At 35.9% G+C, this 21,099-nt stretch overlaps 1 protein-coding gene and 1 non-coding gene across 2 annotated transcripts; one reads left to right on the plus strand and one right to left on the minus strand.

Annotated features, from left to right (window-relative positions):
* The first annotated feature begins 4,013 nt into the window (after positions 1-4,013).
* TRNAR-CCU (transfer RNA arginine (anticodon CCU)) lies at positions 4,014-4,086 on the plus strand. The gene has a single exon. It is a non-coding gene; the product is annotated as a tRNA-Arg (tRNA).
* A 160-nt stretch (positions 4,087-4,246) lies between these two features.
* LOC108225723 (protein CYPRO4) lies at positions 4,247-7,999 on the minus strand. Its single transcript, XM_017400659.2, has 2 exons — positions 6,235-7,999; positions 4,247-4,850 (listed from the first exon to the last, which is right to left on the minus strand). Exons 1-2 carry the CDS (start codon positions 7,879-7,881, stop codon positions 4,569-4,571), a joined length of 1,929 nt encoding a protein of 642 aa, XP_017256148.1. The 5' UTR covers positions 7,882-7,999; the 3' UTR covers positions 4,247-4,568.
* Positions 8,000-21,099: the final 13,100 nt, after the last annotated feature.

Raw genomic sequence — 21,099 nt, forward strand, 5'->3', positions numbered from 1 at the left:
AACCAACCTGTCCACAGGTGACAAGCTCATCCATACGTCCCAGAATTTTTTTACCGAATAGAATTTCCTTGTTGATAGGGCATAAAGGTCCGGAAATGTAGAGGCCAGAGCAGTATCCTTGTGCCAGAAATCCTCCCAGAACAAAGTGGTTAGACCATTTCTGACGTGCCATTTATAATTTTCTTTCTTGGTTATGTGATTACACTCCTGAACCCCTGTTACGGATAATATGCTCTGGACAATCGGCGAACATTTCTTTCTATCTAAATGCTCCAGGTTCACTGTCCAATTAGGACCATATTTTAGTGCTAAAATTTGATTCCAAAACGCAGACCTTTCATTAGTTATCCGCCACCACCATTTGGCAAGCAGTATGAGATTTCTGTTTCTAATCGACGACAAACCTTGCCCTCCTAAACTCCTCTCTCGACAAATATTTTCCCAGGCTAACATATGCATTTTCTTGGGCTTGCCTTCACTATACCCCCAAAAGAATTGTCTGCGTATTTTTTCAATTTGCTCAGCAACTGCCGACGGAATTCTATAAAGATTGAACCAGTAGACTGGAAGGGAGTCCATAACCGATTTCAAGAGAATTATTCTGCCTGCCATAGATATATTTTCAGCCTCGAGTGATTGCACTCTTGATTTTAATTTTTCTACCAATGGCAGCCAGAATTTGGTTAATCTAGGTGAGGATCCAATAATTGCACCTAGATATTTAAAACTACGCTTACCTACCTTGCAACCCAAAAGAGAAGCCCATGTGGAAAGAGTTTCTTGCTGCGTATTATATCCATGAAGCTCACTCTTTAGAAAATTTATCTTCATTCCAGAGATCAATTGGAAACATTGAAGAACTCGCTTAGCACCAACTATATCTGAGTTCTGACCCGATATAAAAAGTAGTACATCATCCGCATATTGAAGATGGGAAAGTCTGTGATTGCTGTTAGGAACAAGGATTCCTTGAAAAAGCCCAATATTTGTAGCTGCTTGAATCATGACAGATAAAGCCTCTGCAACTAAATTAAAAATCAGAGGTGATAGTGGATCACCCTGACGCAGCCCCCTAGACGGAGAAAATTCACCTGTTGCCGATCCATTTATTAAAACTGACAGTTTGGAAGATTCAAATATTGCCTTGATCCAGTTTATCCAAGTATGATCAAAATTCATATGCTCCAGGATCTCATAAACAAAATGCCATTGTACTCTGTCAAACGCCTTTGCGAAATCAATTTTCAGGACCACTCCATCCGTCTTCTTTTTCTGAATGGCATCAACAATTTCATTTGCCAGAAGGATGCTATCAGTAATTAAACGACCTTTGATGAAGGCTGATTGGTTTGGGGACACTAGGAGAGGCATTACCTTTTTAAGTCGCCCTGCCAATACTTTAGAGAGTAGTTTCATTATAGCATTCATCAGACTGATGGGACGAAAATCTTCCGGAGAGGAGGCATTAGCAAACTTGGGAATCAGAGTTATGAACGATGAGTTGTAGCCATTGGGAATAATACTAGAATCATGGAAATTCTTAAAAAATTCAAAAACCTCCGATTTGATGGAAGGCCATAATTTGTTTAAAACACCGGCATTCATCCCATCTGGCCCTGGAGCCTTCGAAGCATCTGTGGATGCCAAGGCAGACTCAATTTCTCTCATAGTGAAAATTTCTGTTAAAGCGGAGTTCATGGAGGAGTTTAATTTTGAGAAAACCAAAGTGCCAATGCCAAAAATTTTCGGAAGCTGCTCAGGGGCCAAGAAACTTTTAAAATGCTGAAAGAAAACTTGCTTGATCGAGGGAGGATCTTCAATTAGGTGGTTCCCCAGATATAGCCTTTTAATTGCATTTACCGCCCTTCTTTTAGCAATAGCCCTATGAAAAAATCTAGTATTACGCTCCCCGCTTAACTGCCAATTAAGGCGAGCTTTCTGGCATAACATACTGCTTTTTATACCATACAGAGATTCCAGATATGAGGTATTAGAACATGTATTGACTGTCCCCAATAACCCTTTGTCTATTTTATCCTGCAAAGCTTCAGCCTCATTAATTTTAACATCAATGTTACCATTTCTGGTCTTGTTCCATTCTCTGGTATGGTTCCTGATCATTCTGAACTTGACTAGCAGATTTTTTGATTTGCAGTTCTCCCAAGAAAACTTCAGTCCGTGTATGAGGTCTTCATTTTCTAACCAGCAATTGAAAATTCTGATTGGCCTCGGCCCCCAGTTTTGTACCAAATTTTTTAAGCAAATTGGCTTATGGTCGGAGATACGTCTTCTAAGAGCCATTAGAGACCATTCTCCACTATTATACCAGTCTGTAGAGAGTAACATTCTATCGAGTCGACTTCTTTTTCCGGCTGGGCCAAACCAGGTGAACAACTCGTTTGTTAGGGGAACGTCTATCAGCATTGAAGCTGAAATAAAATTGTTGAAAAGACTGCTCTCTGTCTTGTTAAAATCACAACTCAATTTTTCCTGGGCTTTACAAACGGCATTAAAATCCCCCATTAGAATTACAAATGCCTGACTATTCATTTTGAGCAGATTCAAGATTTCAGCCCAAAGTCGTTGTTTTTCGCTCAGCTTCTGTGGTGCATATATATTAATACATGAGAACTCGGTACCATCCATCTTTGAGAAGCCCTGTATGAAGATGTAGTTGTCTGCAGAATTGTATGACGATACTTCAATAAAGTCAGTATTCCACATGGTAAACAATCCCCCCGATAGACCTTTTGCCGGAGCCTGCACCCATCCAACCTCTTTGCCAAAACCTAAAGCCTTAACCGAGCTATCGCTCCAATTTATGCATTTTGTTTCTTGGATACAGCACAGTGCGGGATTCTCGGACTTAACTAACTCTCTGATCAAAAATTTTTTTGTCTTGCTGTTAGCACCTCTGACATTCCAGCTTATGTAGGTGTGTGTATTCATAAAAATACTCAAAGCCGAAACTAAAAACACTTATTGTAATCAATCCTTAAGATTGCGCAAGATCAACTCCATAGATTTTTCCTTATCATTTAAGGGAAGCAGACCCATGAGGACCCCAGTTTCATAAATGGACTCCACCTCAGATAGGCTGTTGTTCAAACAAAAATGCGAAATTTGTTTAAGTCCTTCTCCCTTCTTCTTTCTCCTTTTTGGCAATTTGAAATGTTTGTTCAGGGTGTTACGCTTACAACTTCTGGGCCGTCCCCTTCTACTTTTAACTTTGAGTTTTTCCATATCATGGAGCACCTTTAAATGATCAGCACTCATGATTTCCCTGTCATATTCCAATGAATCTTCCACGATTGACTCCTCTTCTTCACTGCGACTCCTTAAAAGGGATGTGGATGTATCTTTATCCCTCGGTATCCAGTTACTCAGCATACTGTTTTGAATTATGCCTTCCTGAATGCAGCTTGAGAGCAATTGTTGATTATCAGTTTCTGGATAAGAGGTATCTCTGGGGGTGGGAGGATTGATCAGAGATGTAGTGACATCATCCTGGATGTTGCTGTCACTCTGTACTTCAAGTGGTTCTTCCCTACGGCCTGTGTCCTCCTTAACCGGGCCTTCTTCCATCACTGGTACATCCTCATGATGAATTTCACTATACTTATCGCTACCTTGATCAGATGGACAAGCCTGATCATCAAGCTTTGTCCCATTATACGCAGATTTGTCTCCTTTCTCAGTATCTTCACAATAATCAGAATTATGCATCTCTTGATTTTCCGCCTCATCTGATAAATTTAAATCACCGTCATTCCTGCTTGACTCCACGATGACAACATTCCAGTTTCGCATCATCAACTGAATAGGTTTTAAAATATTGATATTTTCTAAGATCTTTGTCTCTATCAAGAATTTAGGATTGTGATAGAAATCTTCTTCATCAAGTATTTTACAGTAATGTAGTATTTCGGCCCAGCCATGAAACAGTTTCTTGAAATTTTCTCCGGTCCAACCTGTTATCGGTCAATATGGATTTGTCACCAACCTTATCAAAAGCGCCTGTAGCTCAGTGGATAGAGCGTCTGTTTCCTAAGCAGAAAGTCGAAGGTTCGACCCCTTCCTGGCGCGGCTGTTCCGATTTTAGTTATTCATTTTAGAGTACATTCAACCCTCTTGAAAAAAAACGTAACGTTCAGCATAATTTTACTCTTAACAAAAAAAACCTTCAGCATAATTTTACTCTTAAAAAAAAAAACGTTCGCACAGCATCAAACCAGATGCAAAGCTATTATCCACACAACATCAAACCAAATGCATTGCACACAAATGTCCACAGCCCTCCAAAACAAAAACTCTGTACACAATTGTCCACAGCCCTCCAAATACACAAAAACTAAAAGCAGCACACAAATTAGAAACACTACTACACTAGACATTGCTGACAATGATCACTTTTCCCAAGACAAAGTAATTACTTGAAAAAAGAAACAAAAATAAAAGACCTACAACTAGAAACAGACTAATACCCCTTAAAAAAATCTAACGACCCTGTTCACAAACACATCTAAAAGTTCTTTTTTAACATGAAAAGCACACCACTTAAAGCAGCACTATCGCTTTCCAGACATGCTGAAAGAAGAAACTTTCATTGGTGTCGCCACTACAAGTGGAGCTTCAGGAGAGTTTGTAAGAGCAAACTTGTCGTGCATGAAGCGACTTTCAATGATCGACTCGTCCTTTGGCACAATCTTATAACAATAGCAGCTCTTCAGCCCTTGTTGATTATGGTAGCAATGGTGGGCACTATTCTTCACTTGCTGGAAATTCCAAACCACACTAAACTTTCCTACTGTTGCCACCAGGTGACGTTCTTGTTTCCCGCCTTCAGTGACCTGAATATTTTTAAAAAAAACAGATAAAAATCAGCTGATTAGTGACAAAATATAACAAGAGTAACTGAAAAAAATAAAAACAATTATTACCACGTTTACTGCAACTTATAACTAACAAGTTATGATACCATACACAGATGTGAGATCTGCTGATTCTAATCTACGATGGCCCCGTAAAATTATTAAATTTTATAACTCGGGAACACGTCATAATAACTAGAGTACTGTGCTCAGCAATAATCATCACAAAGAAGTCATCCATCAGCCAAAGATTTTTACACCAGAACACAAATCTACTACTTTCAAGTATTTTACAGAGAAGGCATCCTAATAAAAAAATTACAAGATACAGCTCCCCAATTGGGGCAGTACAAGCCCTATAGATATATACTAGCTCTATTAAATCAAAGCAGCCATTAAGCTAATCGGCTAATCCTTAAGAGGCTATTTGGCTTCCCTTTGTTTCTGACATACTAAGTCAGAGCTAGTTGCCAAAAAAGTACCATTTAGCCTTCCTCCACTAGTTACGTCCAAAGCCAAATAAAGGATACTGTGTTACTCAAGAAATATTAAATGCTACTGTCCTGACTTAAATAATTGCCTGCGACTTTTTAAAAGACAAACACTTCAAGTCTCAAACAAGGATCAAGTGCTAAACTGAAGTGAATCATTTTACACCCAAATACCAAGTACAGACATGAAACAAACACATATAAAAAAGTAAAATACTACCAAGTCATTGGAAATAACCATTTAAACTACCAGACTACCAATTTGTGTTTTTTCATATATAGGAAGTAATCAACTATTGTAAAAATTAAGTGTGGTAAATCGAAAAACTGGTCAGTTGGATATAGACTATCATGCTTCTATGATTAGAAGTATTAACATGAAAAACAATCACCTTAAAGTCAATCTTCCCTACATGGGTAACAAAGAGAACTGGTGATAATATCAAAGATCCGCCTATTTGTTACAGGATCAAATGTTATGCATGCTTCCCGATGTTTCTGACAGGTAATTATAATAATTTCAATAAGTATCGGACCATCACAGATGATACTTCATTTCATTCTTAAAAGATGTTACCGAGAGTATATATATGAACATGAACATTATATAACTTGTTGGAGGTTTTACTCGGCGCACACACAAACATATATATTTGTTAGTGTATCAACATATATATTTGTTAGTGTATACGATCTAGATTATAAGAAAAATGAATACAGGTCACTTAATGTTTCTTATACACTGGACGCATAGGAAGAGGAGAGGCACCAACTAAACACCAGGATTTTATAAATTAGAAACTAGAGCAATAGAACATTAAATCAAAATAAGCAATGCAAATTAGAGACTGTGCAGGTTGGCTGTAGCTTACCCATGAGAATTGACCTCCATGGAATTTGTTGTTCTTTCCAGCCATATGAGAATCCACAGGGGTCAGCTTCAACAACCTTGGAGCTGGAATCTTGTTCCCCATTCTACCACCAAATCCTGTTTTAGTCTTTCCATCTTTGTCGGTAAATAGGGTGCATATAAGGATTAGATACGTATCTGTGGTACCCAACACCCATTTACCATCATATGTTACATCAACATGGGTGATCGGCGATCCAAGCCCGGGGAAAGCAGTCTTGGCCTGCCTCATGGATTTATTTGAGTACAGCCTAATTTTTCCATCAAGAGACCCCACCACAATCGAACCATCACCAGTAGACGCAAAACACTGGAAATTCGTCCCTCTAGAAAACTGATGGCCCTGATTCCAATGCAACACCGGAGAATTAGAATTTGCAATAGTCTGAACCATTCCCGCCCTATCACGCATATCCCACTGACACAGCCTATTATCATCCAACCCCAAAAACGTACTCTCTGAATGATCCAACTGTGATCCCTTGCTATCATTCGTAATATCCCTCATCGAAATATCACACCCATCCTTCTCAAACTTCCACTCCGTAACAACCCTCCCTGTCTCAATATCCAACTGATTCAACCCCATGGCATGTGGCTTCCCATCTTTCAACGGGCTCATCAACAACATATTGGTCTCCCCCCTCATCAACAACGCCTTCTTTGGCGTCGAATTACTCCCACTCCCCCCAATCCCCCTCTTCCCCCCATTATCAAACTTCACATAAACCCCCTTCCCATGAATCCCATGACTGAAATTCTTCACAACCTGAACCCCAGAACCACTAACCAAAAAACTATTATCCAACGCACCCAACGCCAAACTCTGAATCCCTCCCCCACCGGCAGTCGCAGCCTCCTCAAACTCCTCCAACAAATTCTGACTCTCACTATCGTCCCTCAAACTCGTCTTCTCCCCACTCTTCCACACCCCATCATCTGCATCCTCCCACATCGTATCATCCGCAACCTCAGGCTTAACCCACCCCATAAAATCCTTCCCATAAACCTTCACCTTACTCTCCTCACTAGCCCTCATTCCATACACATTCTCAAACAAACAATCCTGAAACAACCCAACAAACCTCCTATAGCTCTCATCACTAAAAAACCTCAACGCCCACACGCCTCTCTCGACAAAATCAACTCTCCTCTGATCACCAAACATCTTCAATTGCAAATCAGTTGAAACCCTAGCCCTAACTTTACTCCCCACTCTCAACATCCAAAACTCATCCATCCCCCCGCATATCTCATCTACCTCATCTTCCCCCAATTCCTCTAGCTCGTTTCGATTAGTTTTCGATATCGTATAATACGTGTGTTTCTCCGCCACAATCCATTTCGCCTGCGCCGTATTCCCTCCAACATGTAAATAAAGCTTCACCGAATTCTCGGACCTCTTTTCTAGGTTTTGCGCCGGCTTAATTTTCAACTTCTGAAGCTTCGCGTCGATGTTTTCTAGGGTTTTGCTCGATGACGAGGGTTTTGAATTACCGTCATCAGCGGCGTCGTAGTAATCCTCTGCGACGTCGTTTTGAGAGTCCGACTCGGAGTCATACTCGGAGTCGGAGAGATCGAGGCCTTCGCGACTGTGCGAGCCGCCCATAGTGACGAAAAAATAAGGGCGTGTTTGGATAAAAGTGAAATGCAGAGTAAAAGGGAAACTGAAATGAAATGCACAATTGTTGTGAATTGTGATCGCAGTGTGTGTAAAATAGGAATGTGTGAGTGGAGGAGTTTATATATAGGTGTGTGGTGCGGTGACCGCTTACTGTCGGTTTGGTGTTGGCGTCAATATAACGCAGACACGTATTTTTGTTTGCTTTGCTCCGAAGTTAGCGCCCTGGTTGTAGACGCGGAAAATCTTACTCCCTCTGTCCCATTTTAACTGATGTTTGACTTTTTGACACGTATATTGAGGTGTAAAAAAATAATATTTACACTCAATAAAAAAATTCAATTCTTATATCAAATAAAAGTTTAGATTCTAAATTTTTATTTGATATAAATTTTATGAAAAATTATTATGTTTAGATGTGATTTTTTCGACATCTTAAAATACGTGTAAAAAAGTCAAAAGCAGTTAAAATGGGACGGAGGGAGTAAAATATGTCCTATTGCTATATCGGGACTCGCAAGCAGTGTTGTAAGAAGTGGGAATCGGACTTAATTGATGAATTAAAGATTAATTGAACTGATCAGAGATTAATCGGGTTGATTGGTGATTAATCGGATATTTAATCAGTTCGGTGAGCTACGAAACATGAATTAATCACCGAATTTTAAAACAAAGCTCACGAGTAGTTTTAAAACGGGTTAATAATCAAGCGAGTAATCGGACTCGACATATCGAGTTTATTATCAAATTCAAAATGATCTTAAATCGGTTATTATCAAGCTCAAAACGGACTTAAATCGGTTCCTTAAGTTATTTACATGTATATCTAATAAGAAATCCCGATGACATTAATATGAGCAGAAAAGTGATTTTGATCGACATCGTACATGATATCAGGAGAAGATTTCATCTTTATTTTACTGGTATGACTTATAATTTTGTAATTGAATATATGTTCTAAGAAAATTAGAGCCGAACCCAGGATCTAGATGATAGAGAATAAATTTTAATCACTTAGAGCATCTCCAACGGCGTTGGCTAAATGGGACCTGTAAGACATTATGTAAAATTTGCTGAACCTGTAACACATTTTGCTTCAATGGTATTCGCTATATTGGTTGGCTATAATTTAAAAATAGCATGTTATTAGTATTTTCGATTGTTAAAATAGAATATATCAGTTCAATATAGTAATAAATGATGTGCAATCTTCCTACAGATCTCCTTACAGACCTGTAAAGGTTCGACAAATTTAGTCATCCACAGGAGGTTGGCTAAATTTATAGACAACAGCTGAGCATGGTTGGAGTTGAGTTTTTTAAGCTGTTGGCTAAATTTTTTTATTTTAAGTATGTCAACTCATCTTTTAGCCAATGGATTCCAATGATTGGAGATGCTCTTAGACTATTCAATCGTGCTCAGATCACTCTCAGAAGTCAGTGATCACATTGTGTGAGTAGTGATTAGATCATTAGAAAACATAATGACTTAAGATTACTCTGATTTGTCAATTATAGATGATATTGTTGATTGCAGTGAAAATAAAAGACTTGACGATCCGCTGAAAATGAAGGACTTGACGTGCATGAAAATTTTACTAAGTTGCAAGATCAGGATCTAAAGAACTTAGCTCGTATTCATATATAGTATTATGCATGAGAGTGGTATAATTTGACGTGATTTTGACTAAAAATCGTATGGTAAAAGAAAGGTCTTTTCTTAAGATCTTTAATTTCACGCTTTTAAATTATAGTATAATAAGAAAATGCAAAATTAATCACAATTTATGCTCATACTAGGGGTGATCATCAAACCGCATAAACCGCAAAAACCGCCCGCACCGCACCAAACCGCACCGCGATACGTGGTTTTTAATTTTTGTGGTGCGGTTGTGGTTTCAAATTTTGTCAAACCGCAAGGCGCGGTGCGGGTTGCGGTTTTAATTTTACAAAATGCGGTTAAAACCGCACCGCATTTAATATATTATATAAAAAATATATTTTATATATTACATTATATGCATTAATATACTATTTTATAACTTTATTATGTATCAATCTGGACAGTTTTATTTGTTATATCAAGCCTATCGAATCTAAGCAGTTTTACAAAAACAGAAGAGCAGCATGTCATATATATATATATGCAGGAAGGAAGCAAGCATAGTAGTCTAGTCTGTTCTTGTAATCTATGTGTTTGCAAATTTGCCAGAATGTTGCACAGTTCAATGTATGTCAGATAGGAGCACATATATTCGTGATTTAATTTCCATCTTTATCATATGATATTCCTCCAAAAAATAATTGATTATGGACAAATTTTATAATTTAATTTTAACAAATTATTTGAATATATGTAAACCGCATAAACCGCACCGCAACCGCACCGCCTTTTCGTGGTGTGGTTTATGTGGTTTTAACACTTCGTGGTGCGGTTGCGGTTTGAGAATTTGGCAAAACCGCATGTGCGGTTTGGTTTGCGGTTTTAGCCAAAAACCGCACCGCCCGCACCGCGATCACCCCTAGCTCATACATTTACTTTTTCTTCATTTATTTTTCTTAATTTCGTTCCATTTTGAAAGGCCTAACCATAATTCCTCCGAAATATTCTTCTAAACGTTTCTTGTGATTTTATTAAGTTTGTTGATATCGATCTATAACAGTGAAGAAGCAAGAAAGAAAAGTAGATACTGCGGAGAAGAACAACTAAGAAGCCATAGCTTTACTGTATTAACTATTGCAGAGAAAAGTGATAGTTTGTGGAAGAGAAAGTGAAAATGAATCTACAGATGTTCTAGAGTATTTATACAGCACTATTAGCCACTACTGCAGTAACTAACTGTAACAACTTGTCTAACAAACTATTTACAGAAGTCAACTTGACTTTATTATTTCAGCATGGTTTAATATTCCCCCCTCAGATTGAAACTTGGGTGAAAGCACATTCAATCTGGAGAGTATATTCCAATGAGATTTCCTGCACAGTCCTTTAGTAAGAATGTCTGCTAGCTGAAGAGAACTGGGAACATAGATTGGCTGAAGAAGCTTCAACTGAACTTGTTCCCTGACAAAATGACAGTCAATGGCAAAATGCTTAGTTTTTGGATGAAAAACTGGATCAGTAGCTATATCAAGAGCAGCCTGACTATCACTGTAAATGTTAATTGGAAAAGTCTGAGGCACAAATAACTCAGACAGCAACAAATACATCCAAGCTAAATCACAAGAAGCATCTGCAATGGCTCTAAGCTCGGATTCTGCAGTAGACCTGGAAACTACAGGTTGTTTCTTAGACTGCCAACTGACTAGGGAATTACCAAGAAGCAAACAAAATCCACTGATACTACGACCAGTATCAAAACAGGAACCCCAATCACTATCACAGAAAGCAGTAAGCTTAAGTGAGGAAGTAGCAGAAAAGAAAAGCCCTTGATATGGTGTGCCTTTAAGGTACCTCAAAATCCTTTGAACAGCAAGTAAATGTGGAGCCTTAGGAGCTTGCAAAAACTGACTTAAATGATGAACAATATAAGCTATGCCAGGCCTAGTTGCAGTCAAATATAACAATTTGCCAATGAACTTTCTGTAGACAGATGGATTATCAATAAGAGAACCTTCATTTAGAGATTATTTGACTGTGTTATCAACAAGCAATGACAAAGGTTTGCAGTTCTCAAGATTGTGTTGATGAATATAAATGCCATCAGATGTTCTGGTCACTTCCAGACCAAGATAATATTTGACCAAACCAAGATCCTTAATAGTAAATTGCTGATGAAGAACAGACTTGACAAGAGCTATAAAAGAAGAATCAGTTCCAGTCAAAAGAATATCATCTACATAAACTAAGGCAGAAATGAAAATGCCCTTAGAATTGTAGACAAATAAAGAGGAATCTGCTTTTGTCTGCTCAAAGCCAAGAGAAAACAGTGTAGCTAGTTTGTCAAACCATTCTCTGGCAGCTTGCCGGAGACCATAAATGCTCTTGATTAATTTGCAGACAAATTTACCATGTAAAGGGTGGCCTGGAGGAAGGTCCATATACACTTCCTCATGCAAATCTCCATGTAAAAAGGCATTATTAACATCTAATTGATGAATATCCCAACCCTTGGTTGCAGCAATAGCTAAAAGAGTTCTAACAGTTTGCAATTTTGCTACAGGAGCAAAAGTATTATGATAATCCTCTCCTGCAGTTTGAGTAAAACCTTTGGCTACAAGCCTAGCTTTAAATTTGTCTACAGAGCCATCTGGAAGGTATTTTACTTTATACACCCACCTGCAACCAACAACCTTTTTACCTGGTGGCAAAGACACAACAGTCCAGGTATTGTTTGATTCTAGAGCTTGAAGCTCTTTGTTCATAGCATCTACCCACCTAGAATCTTTAACAGCTTGACTGTAGCTGGTAGGTTCAGGAATGACACTTGTGGGGTTAACACTACAGGCAAAAATACTGGGTGAAGGAGGAGCATAATGTTGGAAATTATACCTGTCACTGTTTTTAGGACAATGAAGCAACACAGCATTTGCTTGAACATATGGCTCTGAAGGGACAAAAACATTTGACACTTGGTAATCCTTCATCCAAGAAGGCTGAATTTTCCTCCTTAGAGAAATTCTAGAAGGTGGAGGTGTAACAACAAGTTGATCAGAATCAGTGGATGAAGGTGAAAGATCTTGTGAAAAATCTTGCTGAGTAGATAGATTTTCTGACTGGCCAGAAACAAAGGAATTATCATTTGTATCAGTTGTTTGCGTCTGGGGAAAAGTGAGTATAGACTCAGGTTCATCATCAAAAGGACTATGAAGACCAGAAATAGAACCATGCATAGGAAAAGGAACATCAGAAGAGACAGCAGTCTAGTAAGGAAAAGTAGACTCATCAAAAATGACATGTCTAGAGATATAAAAAGCATGATTAACAGGATCATACAATTTATAGCCTTTCTGTGTTGGAGAATAATCAATGAAAACAGTTGAAACAGCTCTGGCTTCCAATTTGTCAGGCAAATGTTGAGACATGTAAGCTAAACATCCAAAAGCCCTTAAATGCTGATAAGAAGGTGGCTTTTTGAATAGTTTTTCATAAGGACTTATGAAACCTAAAACAGAATTAGGTAGTCTATTGATCAAATATGTGGATGTCAGCAAGCACTCACCCCAAAAGGTCTTAGGTAGCTTGCTTTGAAACCTCAAAGCTCTAGTCATTTCTAAGAGGTTCCTATGCTTTCTTTCTACTCTCCCATTCTGTTGAGGAGTATATGGACAAGTAGTCTGGTGAACAAAACCAGAACTAGCAAAAAATGAAGCAAGATCAGTATTAACAAACTCCTCCCCCCCCCCCCCCCCCCCGTATCAGTTCTGATGTTCTTAACTGTACAATTAAACTGATTACTAACATAAGAACAGAAATCTTTCAAAGTTTGAGAAACATGCTGCTTAGTAGGAAGAAGAATGGTCCATATAGCTCTAGAATGGTCATCAACAATGGTAAAAAAATATTTGCAACCATTAGAAGTAGGAATCTGATATGGCCCCCACAAATCACAATGAATAAGTGTGAAAGGACATGCAGATACAGTTGTAGAAGCATTAAAAGGTAACTTGCATTGTTTAGCTAAATGACAGATATCACACAAAGAATCATCACCACATGAAGAAATCTTTGAGTCAAACATAGAAATCTTGGAAATAATTCTATGTGGAGCATGGCCTAACCTTTTATGCCAGAGAGTGAGAGAAGCATCCTTTATACTGGTGAAAACAGAAGAAGTAGAATTGACAAATTGATAAAGACCAGCAACCAGTTTACCAAGAATCTGAGAATTGGTCTGGTGTTGGCCCTGCATCAAACACTCAGTGCCATTGAAACAAATTAGTGACTTAGTTTGAGAAGCCAACTTGTTGATGGACAGCAAATTAAATTTGAATGAAGGCACAAGCAAAACCTTAGGAATGGTAACAGCAATGTGCTTTAAGAAAACAGAACCAGTGTGTGTAACTATAGATGTGTCACCATTAGGAAATTTAACTGTAATTGGTTCTGAAAGAAGTGTCAGATCTTGCAAATCAGCAGAGTTACAACACATATGATTTGTAGCTCCAGTATCTAGAATCCAAACATCTGTATTCAGTGCTGATACAGACATTAGAGAATAGGTTGTACCTGCTATATTATTCTGTGTGAGAAAAGAGGATGGCCTGGTGTTTGGAACTGTAACCACATTACTGCCATAAGCCAGAGAGCTAGAAGAAGCTGGAAAACCAGAGAAATTGCCCTGAGAGAAACTTTGTTTCAGAGAATTCATTTGACTCTGCAGAGCCTCCATTTGACTGTTCCAATCAGGAGGAGTTGCAGGACTTGGAGGAACAACTTCAGTACTGGCTTGCAAAGCTTGGCCAGAGTTGGAATTTTTGACAAAAGGCTTCTTTCTTCCCCTGTTCTGTGGATGATAAGGATGATCATTGGGATACCCAATTAATTTGTAGCACTTGTCCTTGGTATGATTTTTGCCATGACAATAAGAGCATTCAAGATGAACTGCAGAATTTCCAGTGCCAGAATTACCAGAACCAGAAGACTTGTCAAAAGCTCTCTGATTATTTGAGAAAGAAGCAGCAGACTTAGAATTGGGAACATTGACCATCATAACAATGGGAGTACTAGTACCAGCTGTCTGCCGTTGTTTCTCTTCTTGCTTGATAAGCATGTATGCTTGACTGACTGTTGGCCAAGGGTTCATCATAAGAAGATGACCTCTAGCTGCAGTATAGCTACTATGAAGGCCTTGCAAGAACTGAATCAAATGTTTCTTTTCAAGCCGAGATGCATAATCTTTTGCAGCACCACAAGTACATTTTATAGGAGGTTCTAAAGTATTCAACTCCTCCCAAGCACCTTTTAGTTGGTGAAAATAAATTTCAACAGATTCAGTGCCTTGTTCCAGTTTAAACAAATCTTTCTGAAGTTCATATATCTTGTGACCACTCACTGCTGAAAACCTCTCATTCAATTCATGCCAAACATCAAAAGCACTGTCTAGAAAATTCATATTATTGCTTATTTCATCGGAAACAGTATTCAGAATCCAAGTGATAACCATGTCATTAACACGCTTCCAGTGAGGAAACAGAGGAGAATCATCATCAGGAGCCTTATATTGTCCATTAAGAATTACAAGCTTATTTTTAGCAGATAAAGCAGTCAGGATAGTTCGTTTCCAACTAGCAAAATTCTCAGATCCAGTAAGCTTTTTATAAATGAGAATCATGCCAGGCTGATCATTATTATGCAAATACAGAGGATGCGTATTGTGACTAATACTATTAACATCAGAAGTATTATCTGTGGCAGTGTTATGAGGATTCGCCATAGATTGAGAAGGAGTACCTGTTACAACATTAACATACGAGTTGCGATTAGGATGTGGATTGCGATTCATCAAGAACTAGCTAGAAAAGCTCTGATACCATATTAAGTTTGTTGATATCGATCTATAACAGTGAAGAAGCAAGAAAGAAAAGTAGATACTGCGGAGAAGAACAACTAAGAAGCCATAGCTTTAATGTATTAACTATTGCAGAGAAAAGTGATAGTTTGTGGAAGAGAAAGTGAAAATGAATCTACAGCTGTTCTAGAGTATTTATACAGCACTATTAGCCACTACTGCAGTAACTAACTGTAACAATTTGTCTAACAAACTATTTACAGAAGTCAACTTGACTTTATTATTTCAGCATGGTTTTATAGATTTTCCCACACTTGGTTGGTGTCCGTAGTTTTAAAGTTAATTTTGTTGAGGATGCTTGCTGCAAAAACTGTTTCCGTATGACTGTATGAGATTGTAATCATAATTCATAAGGATATTATCAAGTAAAAATGTAACAGAAATTAATAAATAATGAGTTTCTAAATTAAGATAAATTGCAAGTGTTCACGAAATAATTTTCTTTACATTTTACTTTCATGCTTAATTGTGGACACTTGGTAAAGAGAAGCCCAGTTTCAAGCCAAATATGAAAATAGAAGCCCAGGAGGCCATCTATTGATTGGACATGATTTGATAAAAACAAATGGTTAATAAGATTTGTCAAATCGGACCCCAACTCTCATGATAGAGTTTATATGTGAGGACCAATCCACTCGAAACATTCAGCAGATTCCTGAAAAGGTTTATCCTAAAGTCCAGGAATAATTTATGTCTCTGCGTATAGCAAAGTATAGCAAAAGGAATTATATTTTACATTATTGTATTAGTAAATATGTATTTTCATAGTTTTAAAATTAATAATGAACTTTTTTTGTCATATTCACATTCACGTGGATCAATCAATTGTATCGAAATGCAATACTCGATCTTTCATTCAATTAAGAAGGTATGCAAAGATGTTCCCAAATATTTTTATAATAAATTAATACTGTATTGATTATAAATTAATTTTATAAAAATAGTGACATTTTATTTTATATTATAAGAATAACTACAACCACTATTATTTCCATCTACGTTACTATTCTGCAGGAAGCAGTGAATGACTGCATGCGGTCCTCATTAAGTAGTAATCTGGGGACATATATATACATTAGTTGTCTAGCTTCATTAGTTGTCTAGCTTCATTAGTTGTCTGCACGTATATATATTCTAAATTCGGATTCACTATAACATAAAAAAAAATCTGTATATTATAACATATTTTTGTTAATGAAGTCAAATTATGAACTTTCGAATTTAACAGAATTCCATCACCCTCTAATACTTTCATATAACATATTGAAAATATGTTGATAAATATGTTTGATTTGGTCATATTAAGAATATATAATAATCATTAGCATGTCATAAACGTTTACAATCAAGGCATTTGTTTATTAAGTACAGTAAGTAGTATGTACAAATAATTAATTCAATAGGGTTATTGTGTTGGATATGCAGCATCTGGTTAAGGCAGGAATAATACGTCATTGTGTCCTTCCGTTGCATGCAATCGACAGACACCTAAGTAGCGAGATTAGTATTTTAATCTTGTAAATACTCAATCGAACAAAAGGAGTTTGACTCTGACTTTTAACTAGGAGTCTAGGAATATTTATCCTATTCTCGCCACAATATTCACGACGAGGTGGACTCCCTCCACCCCTCTTATTTCCTACTCTTTGTTTTTCCTAATTTTAGTCTCTCCAGCGATATCGGCTAAAAATAAATTTTAATGATATTATATATTCTCTTTTATAAATAAATTTTTGTAAGTAAGTAAATCAGTGTAAAGTTTAGTCACATCCCAGTGAAATCGGTTTAAATAAATTTAATTATCTTGCATGTTTAGCCACTCAAATTTTAGTTATAAATAAATTTTTTGAATTATACACATGCGAAGTTTAAGACTTTTAAGGCCAGTATATTATAAACGAAAGAACATCCTTTCGTTAAAATATTATTATTTACCCGATACGCTGTTACTATTTCTTTTTCTTTCCTTATATCGTATACTAAATTACCAGTATATATATATATGTTAATATCTTTTTTCCAGAGATGTATATATTTAAGTTTTTTATTAGAAGAGTTTATATTTAAGTTTGGGAGATTCTGTATGGTACACTCGTGTAATTAGCTTTTCTCGTTGGTACAAACTACATTTCACGCATGGTACCTTCCAGGTATAAAATTTTTTCCAGCAATGCACTTCTGTTAGGCTAAATGTTAGTCAGCTGTGTTAATTTTCAGATCATCCGTTATTTATGATAAATATCGCGAGATCATGCTACTTTTTAGTGTGACAACGCCAAACTCAGTAAATATGTTGATCAACAACAATATCTTCCCTTCTCATTTTAACAAAAACTAACGACGCTTTCTCAAAATCACCATTTTTACTATTCCCATCGATCATTCATCACCACTAAACCTATTCACAAATAATTCAAACCACTAAACCTACTCACAAATAATTCATCACTAAACCCACTTTTCGGTGCAATAAAATGTACTTGTTCCCTCATTCCTACCAACTCAACAACACAACAAGATTTGCTCCCCCATTCCTAACAACACAACAAGCATATACGACACTCGAAAACGCAAACTCATTCCCCATCATTTCTCTAAAAGTGATAATTGCGTCCATATATGTCAAATTCTGAGAAAACCCAGATATAAAAGCTATCTAGGAAACCAAGTTTGTTGAGGTATTTTGTCGAACACCTTGACTACATAGACCAAATTGTCACATTTATAGTACATTGTGAGAATATGATAGCTAAGGAATATGCATAGTTTCATAAGTCATAACAGAGCTCAAACGGAGCACATAGACGCAACGGCGTTTCACCGTAAAGAAATTAAAAACACGAGGTGAGGAAAGAGGAGGATAAGAGCAGAACGGAGAAGAAAATAGGGGTGGGGGTATGTAATAGAAAAGAAGGGGTAAAGTAGTAGTTTAACAATTCCAAAAACTGATTTCTTTTAAAAACTTTATTACAATATTATAAAAATTTTGAAGAATATTATTAAAATTAACGTTTTAGTAACAAAAGTGTGTATCTGAGAATGAAATATTACTACGAGGACACCACGCGTGAAAGTCAAAAATATAGTTGTACCAACGGAAAAAGACAATTACACGAGTGTACCATCGAGAATTTCCCTTTAAATTTTAAATTTGCATGTTTTTTCTCTGTTTCATGTTTTGAAAATTGTTTCGAGAAAGATGTGATCTTTGTTTAAAAAAAATAAAAATGTGATTTTATTAGATATTAAAATTTTTGTTATGTGACTATACTCCTGTAATTTTGCTTGTACGAGTCTCAATAAATTTTCTCAATTAATATAACATGAAAAAAAATAAAAGAAAGATACTGAATATTGTATGGAAATTGCATTCTCATACAATTTAACTTCAAGGTTCGTATTATAAACAAAACACCCTCGATAAATGCAACACAGAATTAGCAAGTATGAAATAAACAAATCCATAACGTTTAAGTGCAAATAATCAACATTGTTGCTAAAAATCTGTAAGTAGACTACTCCCTCCGTCCCATTTTAGTTGTCACATTTCCATTTTTGTTGGTCAAATTGACTAACTTTTGACCAAAGATTATAAGTCACTCTTTCATTATTTTAAAAAACTGAAAATTATATCTTAAAGTAGATTAAAAATTATTTCCCGTGACATATTTTTCTTATTTTTCAATTGATAAAATATTAGTAAATTTCAGTCAAATTTTGATCAATTTGACCGGCACAATACCAAATGTGACAAATAAAATGGGGCGGAGGGAGTATTTCACAACGTGCCCTTAATTTAAACCAAAAGGTCGTTTAAAATCTGCAACATCTTTTTAAGGAATGAACGACTTTTCAAAGCGTCTTTTTCTTGGTTTTATTATTAAAGGGTCTCCTTTTGTGGTAGTATATCTATCCGAGAGCACTTTGTTGTGGTTATAAAAGGACACTTTTGATTGCGACTGTTACTGGATGCAAACAAATCTATCCACTTTCACGTCGGCATAGTTTTCAATTTTAATTAATTTTAACCTTTTTTAAGAATTATTTGTTATTTTTGATTTCTTGGAGTACATCTCCACTGTATTGTTTTTTCTATCTTTTTCATTTATTGTGTCCCTTAAAATTTAAAAAATATTAAAATGTCATATCATAAAAGTTAATATCATCCATTATCTCTTTAATTTTCAGAAATTTATTAATTTTATACTAATTTTAATATAGACTTTTTTTCCATACTATTTGAGTCCGACCCATTTATATACAGTTTTTTTTATATTGCTTTGCGCGTATTTTAAGATTCTATAAAATACAATCCTATTAAGATTAGCTAAACTTTTTGTCCCAAACATATACAAATTTGGAATCCGAAGGAGTGATAATATATTGCTTTTATAAATTTTGTCAAATAATACAACTCATTGCACCGAAACATAATATTTTATACATTTTTAAATATTTTATTTAATTAATAATTTATATCATTTTAATAAACTATAACAAATTGTACAGTTTGGAATGCTTTATTCTTACTTAATTTGATGTCCTTTATTTGCATCGTGAGTAATATAATGAAAGATTAGACGTATTTTAAATGGTGTATTCAATTGAAATTTTGAAATAACTTTGAAAATGCATGTACAAAGAAATTATAAAATTCTCTCGGTTCTTGAAATAACTATCTTCATTATCTAAAGGGGTTTCCATCAATTTTCAACAGTGAAAAGCCACAAAGACTTTTATTTGTTTAATCTGATTTGTTTCGTTCAATAATTTTCCTTTTCGGGGTGAAATTTCTCTCTTAATTTGTGTTTCTAGATCTATATCATCGGAGCTTCCGATATATTTTTTCTATTCGATTCAAGCGAGTTTATCAAATACGAGAGTTAATCATCCATTTTGTAGTACTATGAGATCTTAGTTTTTTTTTTATTTTCATTTGTTTCAGTTTGCTTTTATTTCGATTTTTAATTTGTATTTTTAGGTTGTTTTTTCTCCTTGGTAAGAGTTTGGTTGTTTTCTCTCCCTAGTGAGAGTTTTGATTTTCGCTTCTTAATTGTAAGGGGTAATCTTGATTTGATGATAAAAATTTATATGAAATCACAATTCTGGTCGGTAGCTCTATCAGGGCATGGTGAAAAGCGTGCAAGTAATTTAACGAGAATGCAAGAAGTAGATACTTGTATTTGTATATATATCATCTTCAAAATATTGTTTAAATATTGTGTCTTTATGAGAACAGACGATTGCAATTTATAATTTGTTCGACCCGATCATTGGTGTAGATGCCGTATGACTTTTTTTTTATTAGATTAACACCTTTGTTTAAAAAAAAGTCATTTATGATATTTGAGGGTATTCAGCTCGGATTTTAATAAAATTATCAGAATCTTAGGTATTCAATTAGGAATTAATATTATGTACAAAATTTGGTGGTATTTAATCTAGATTTTAATATTTTTTTTAATCCGATAGTATTTAATTGAGGTTATTTTAAATTTATTAAAATCTGTTGATATTAAAATGCTGATAATTTTTTTCAGAATAAAATAATGGATTTTATGAAATTGTTCGATGTATTTTAAGATATTCAAGATCACTTCAAAATTCATGAGACTTTGAAGTATTGTGCTTAAATCTTCAAGACTCTTATCAACTCCGTGCATTTTATCTAAAATTTGCATAAAATCAAAATCAAA

Source organism: Daucus carota, chromosome 6 (genome assembly GCF_001625215.2).
Source record: "Daucus carota subsp. sativus chromosome 6, DH1 v3.0, whole genome shotgun sequence".
Taxonomy (NCBI): Eukaryota; Viridiplantae; Streptophyta; class Magnoliopsida; order Apiales; family Apiaceae; genus Daucus; species Daucus carota.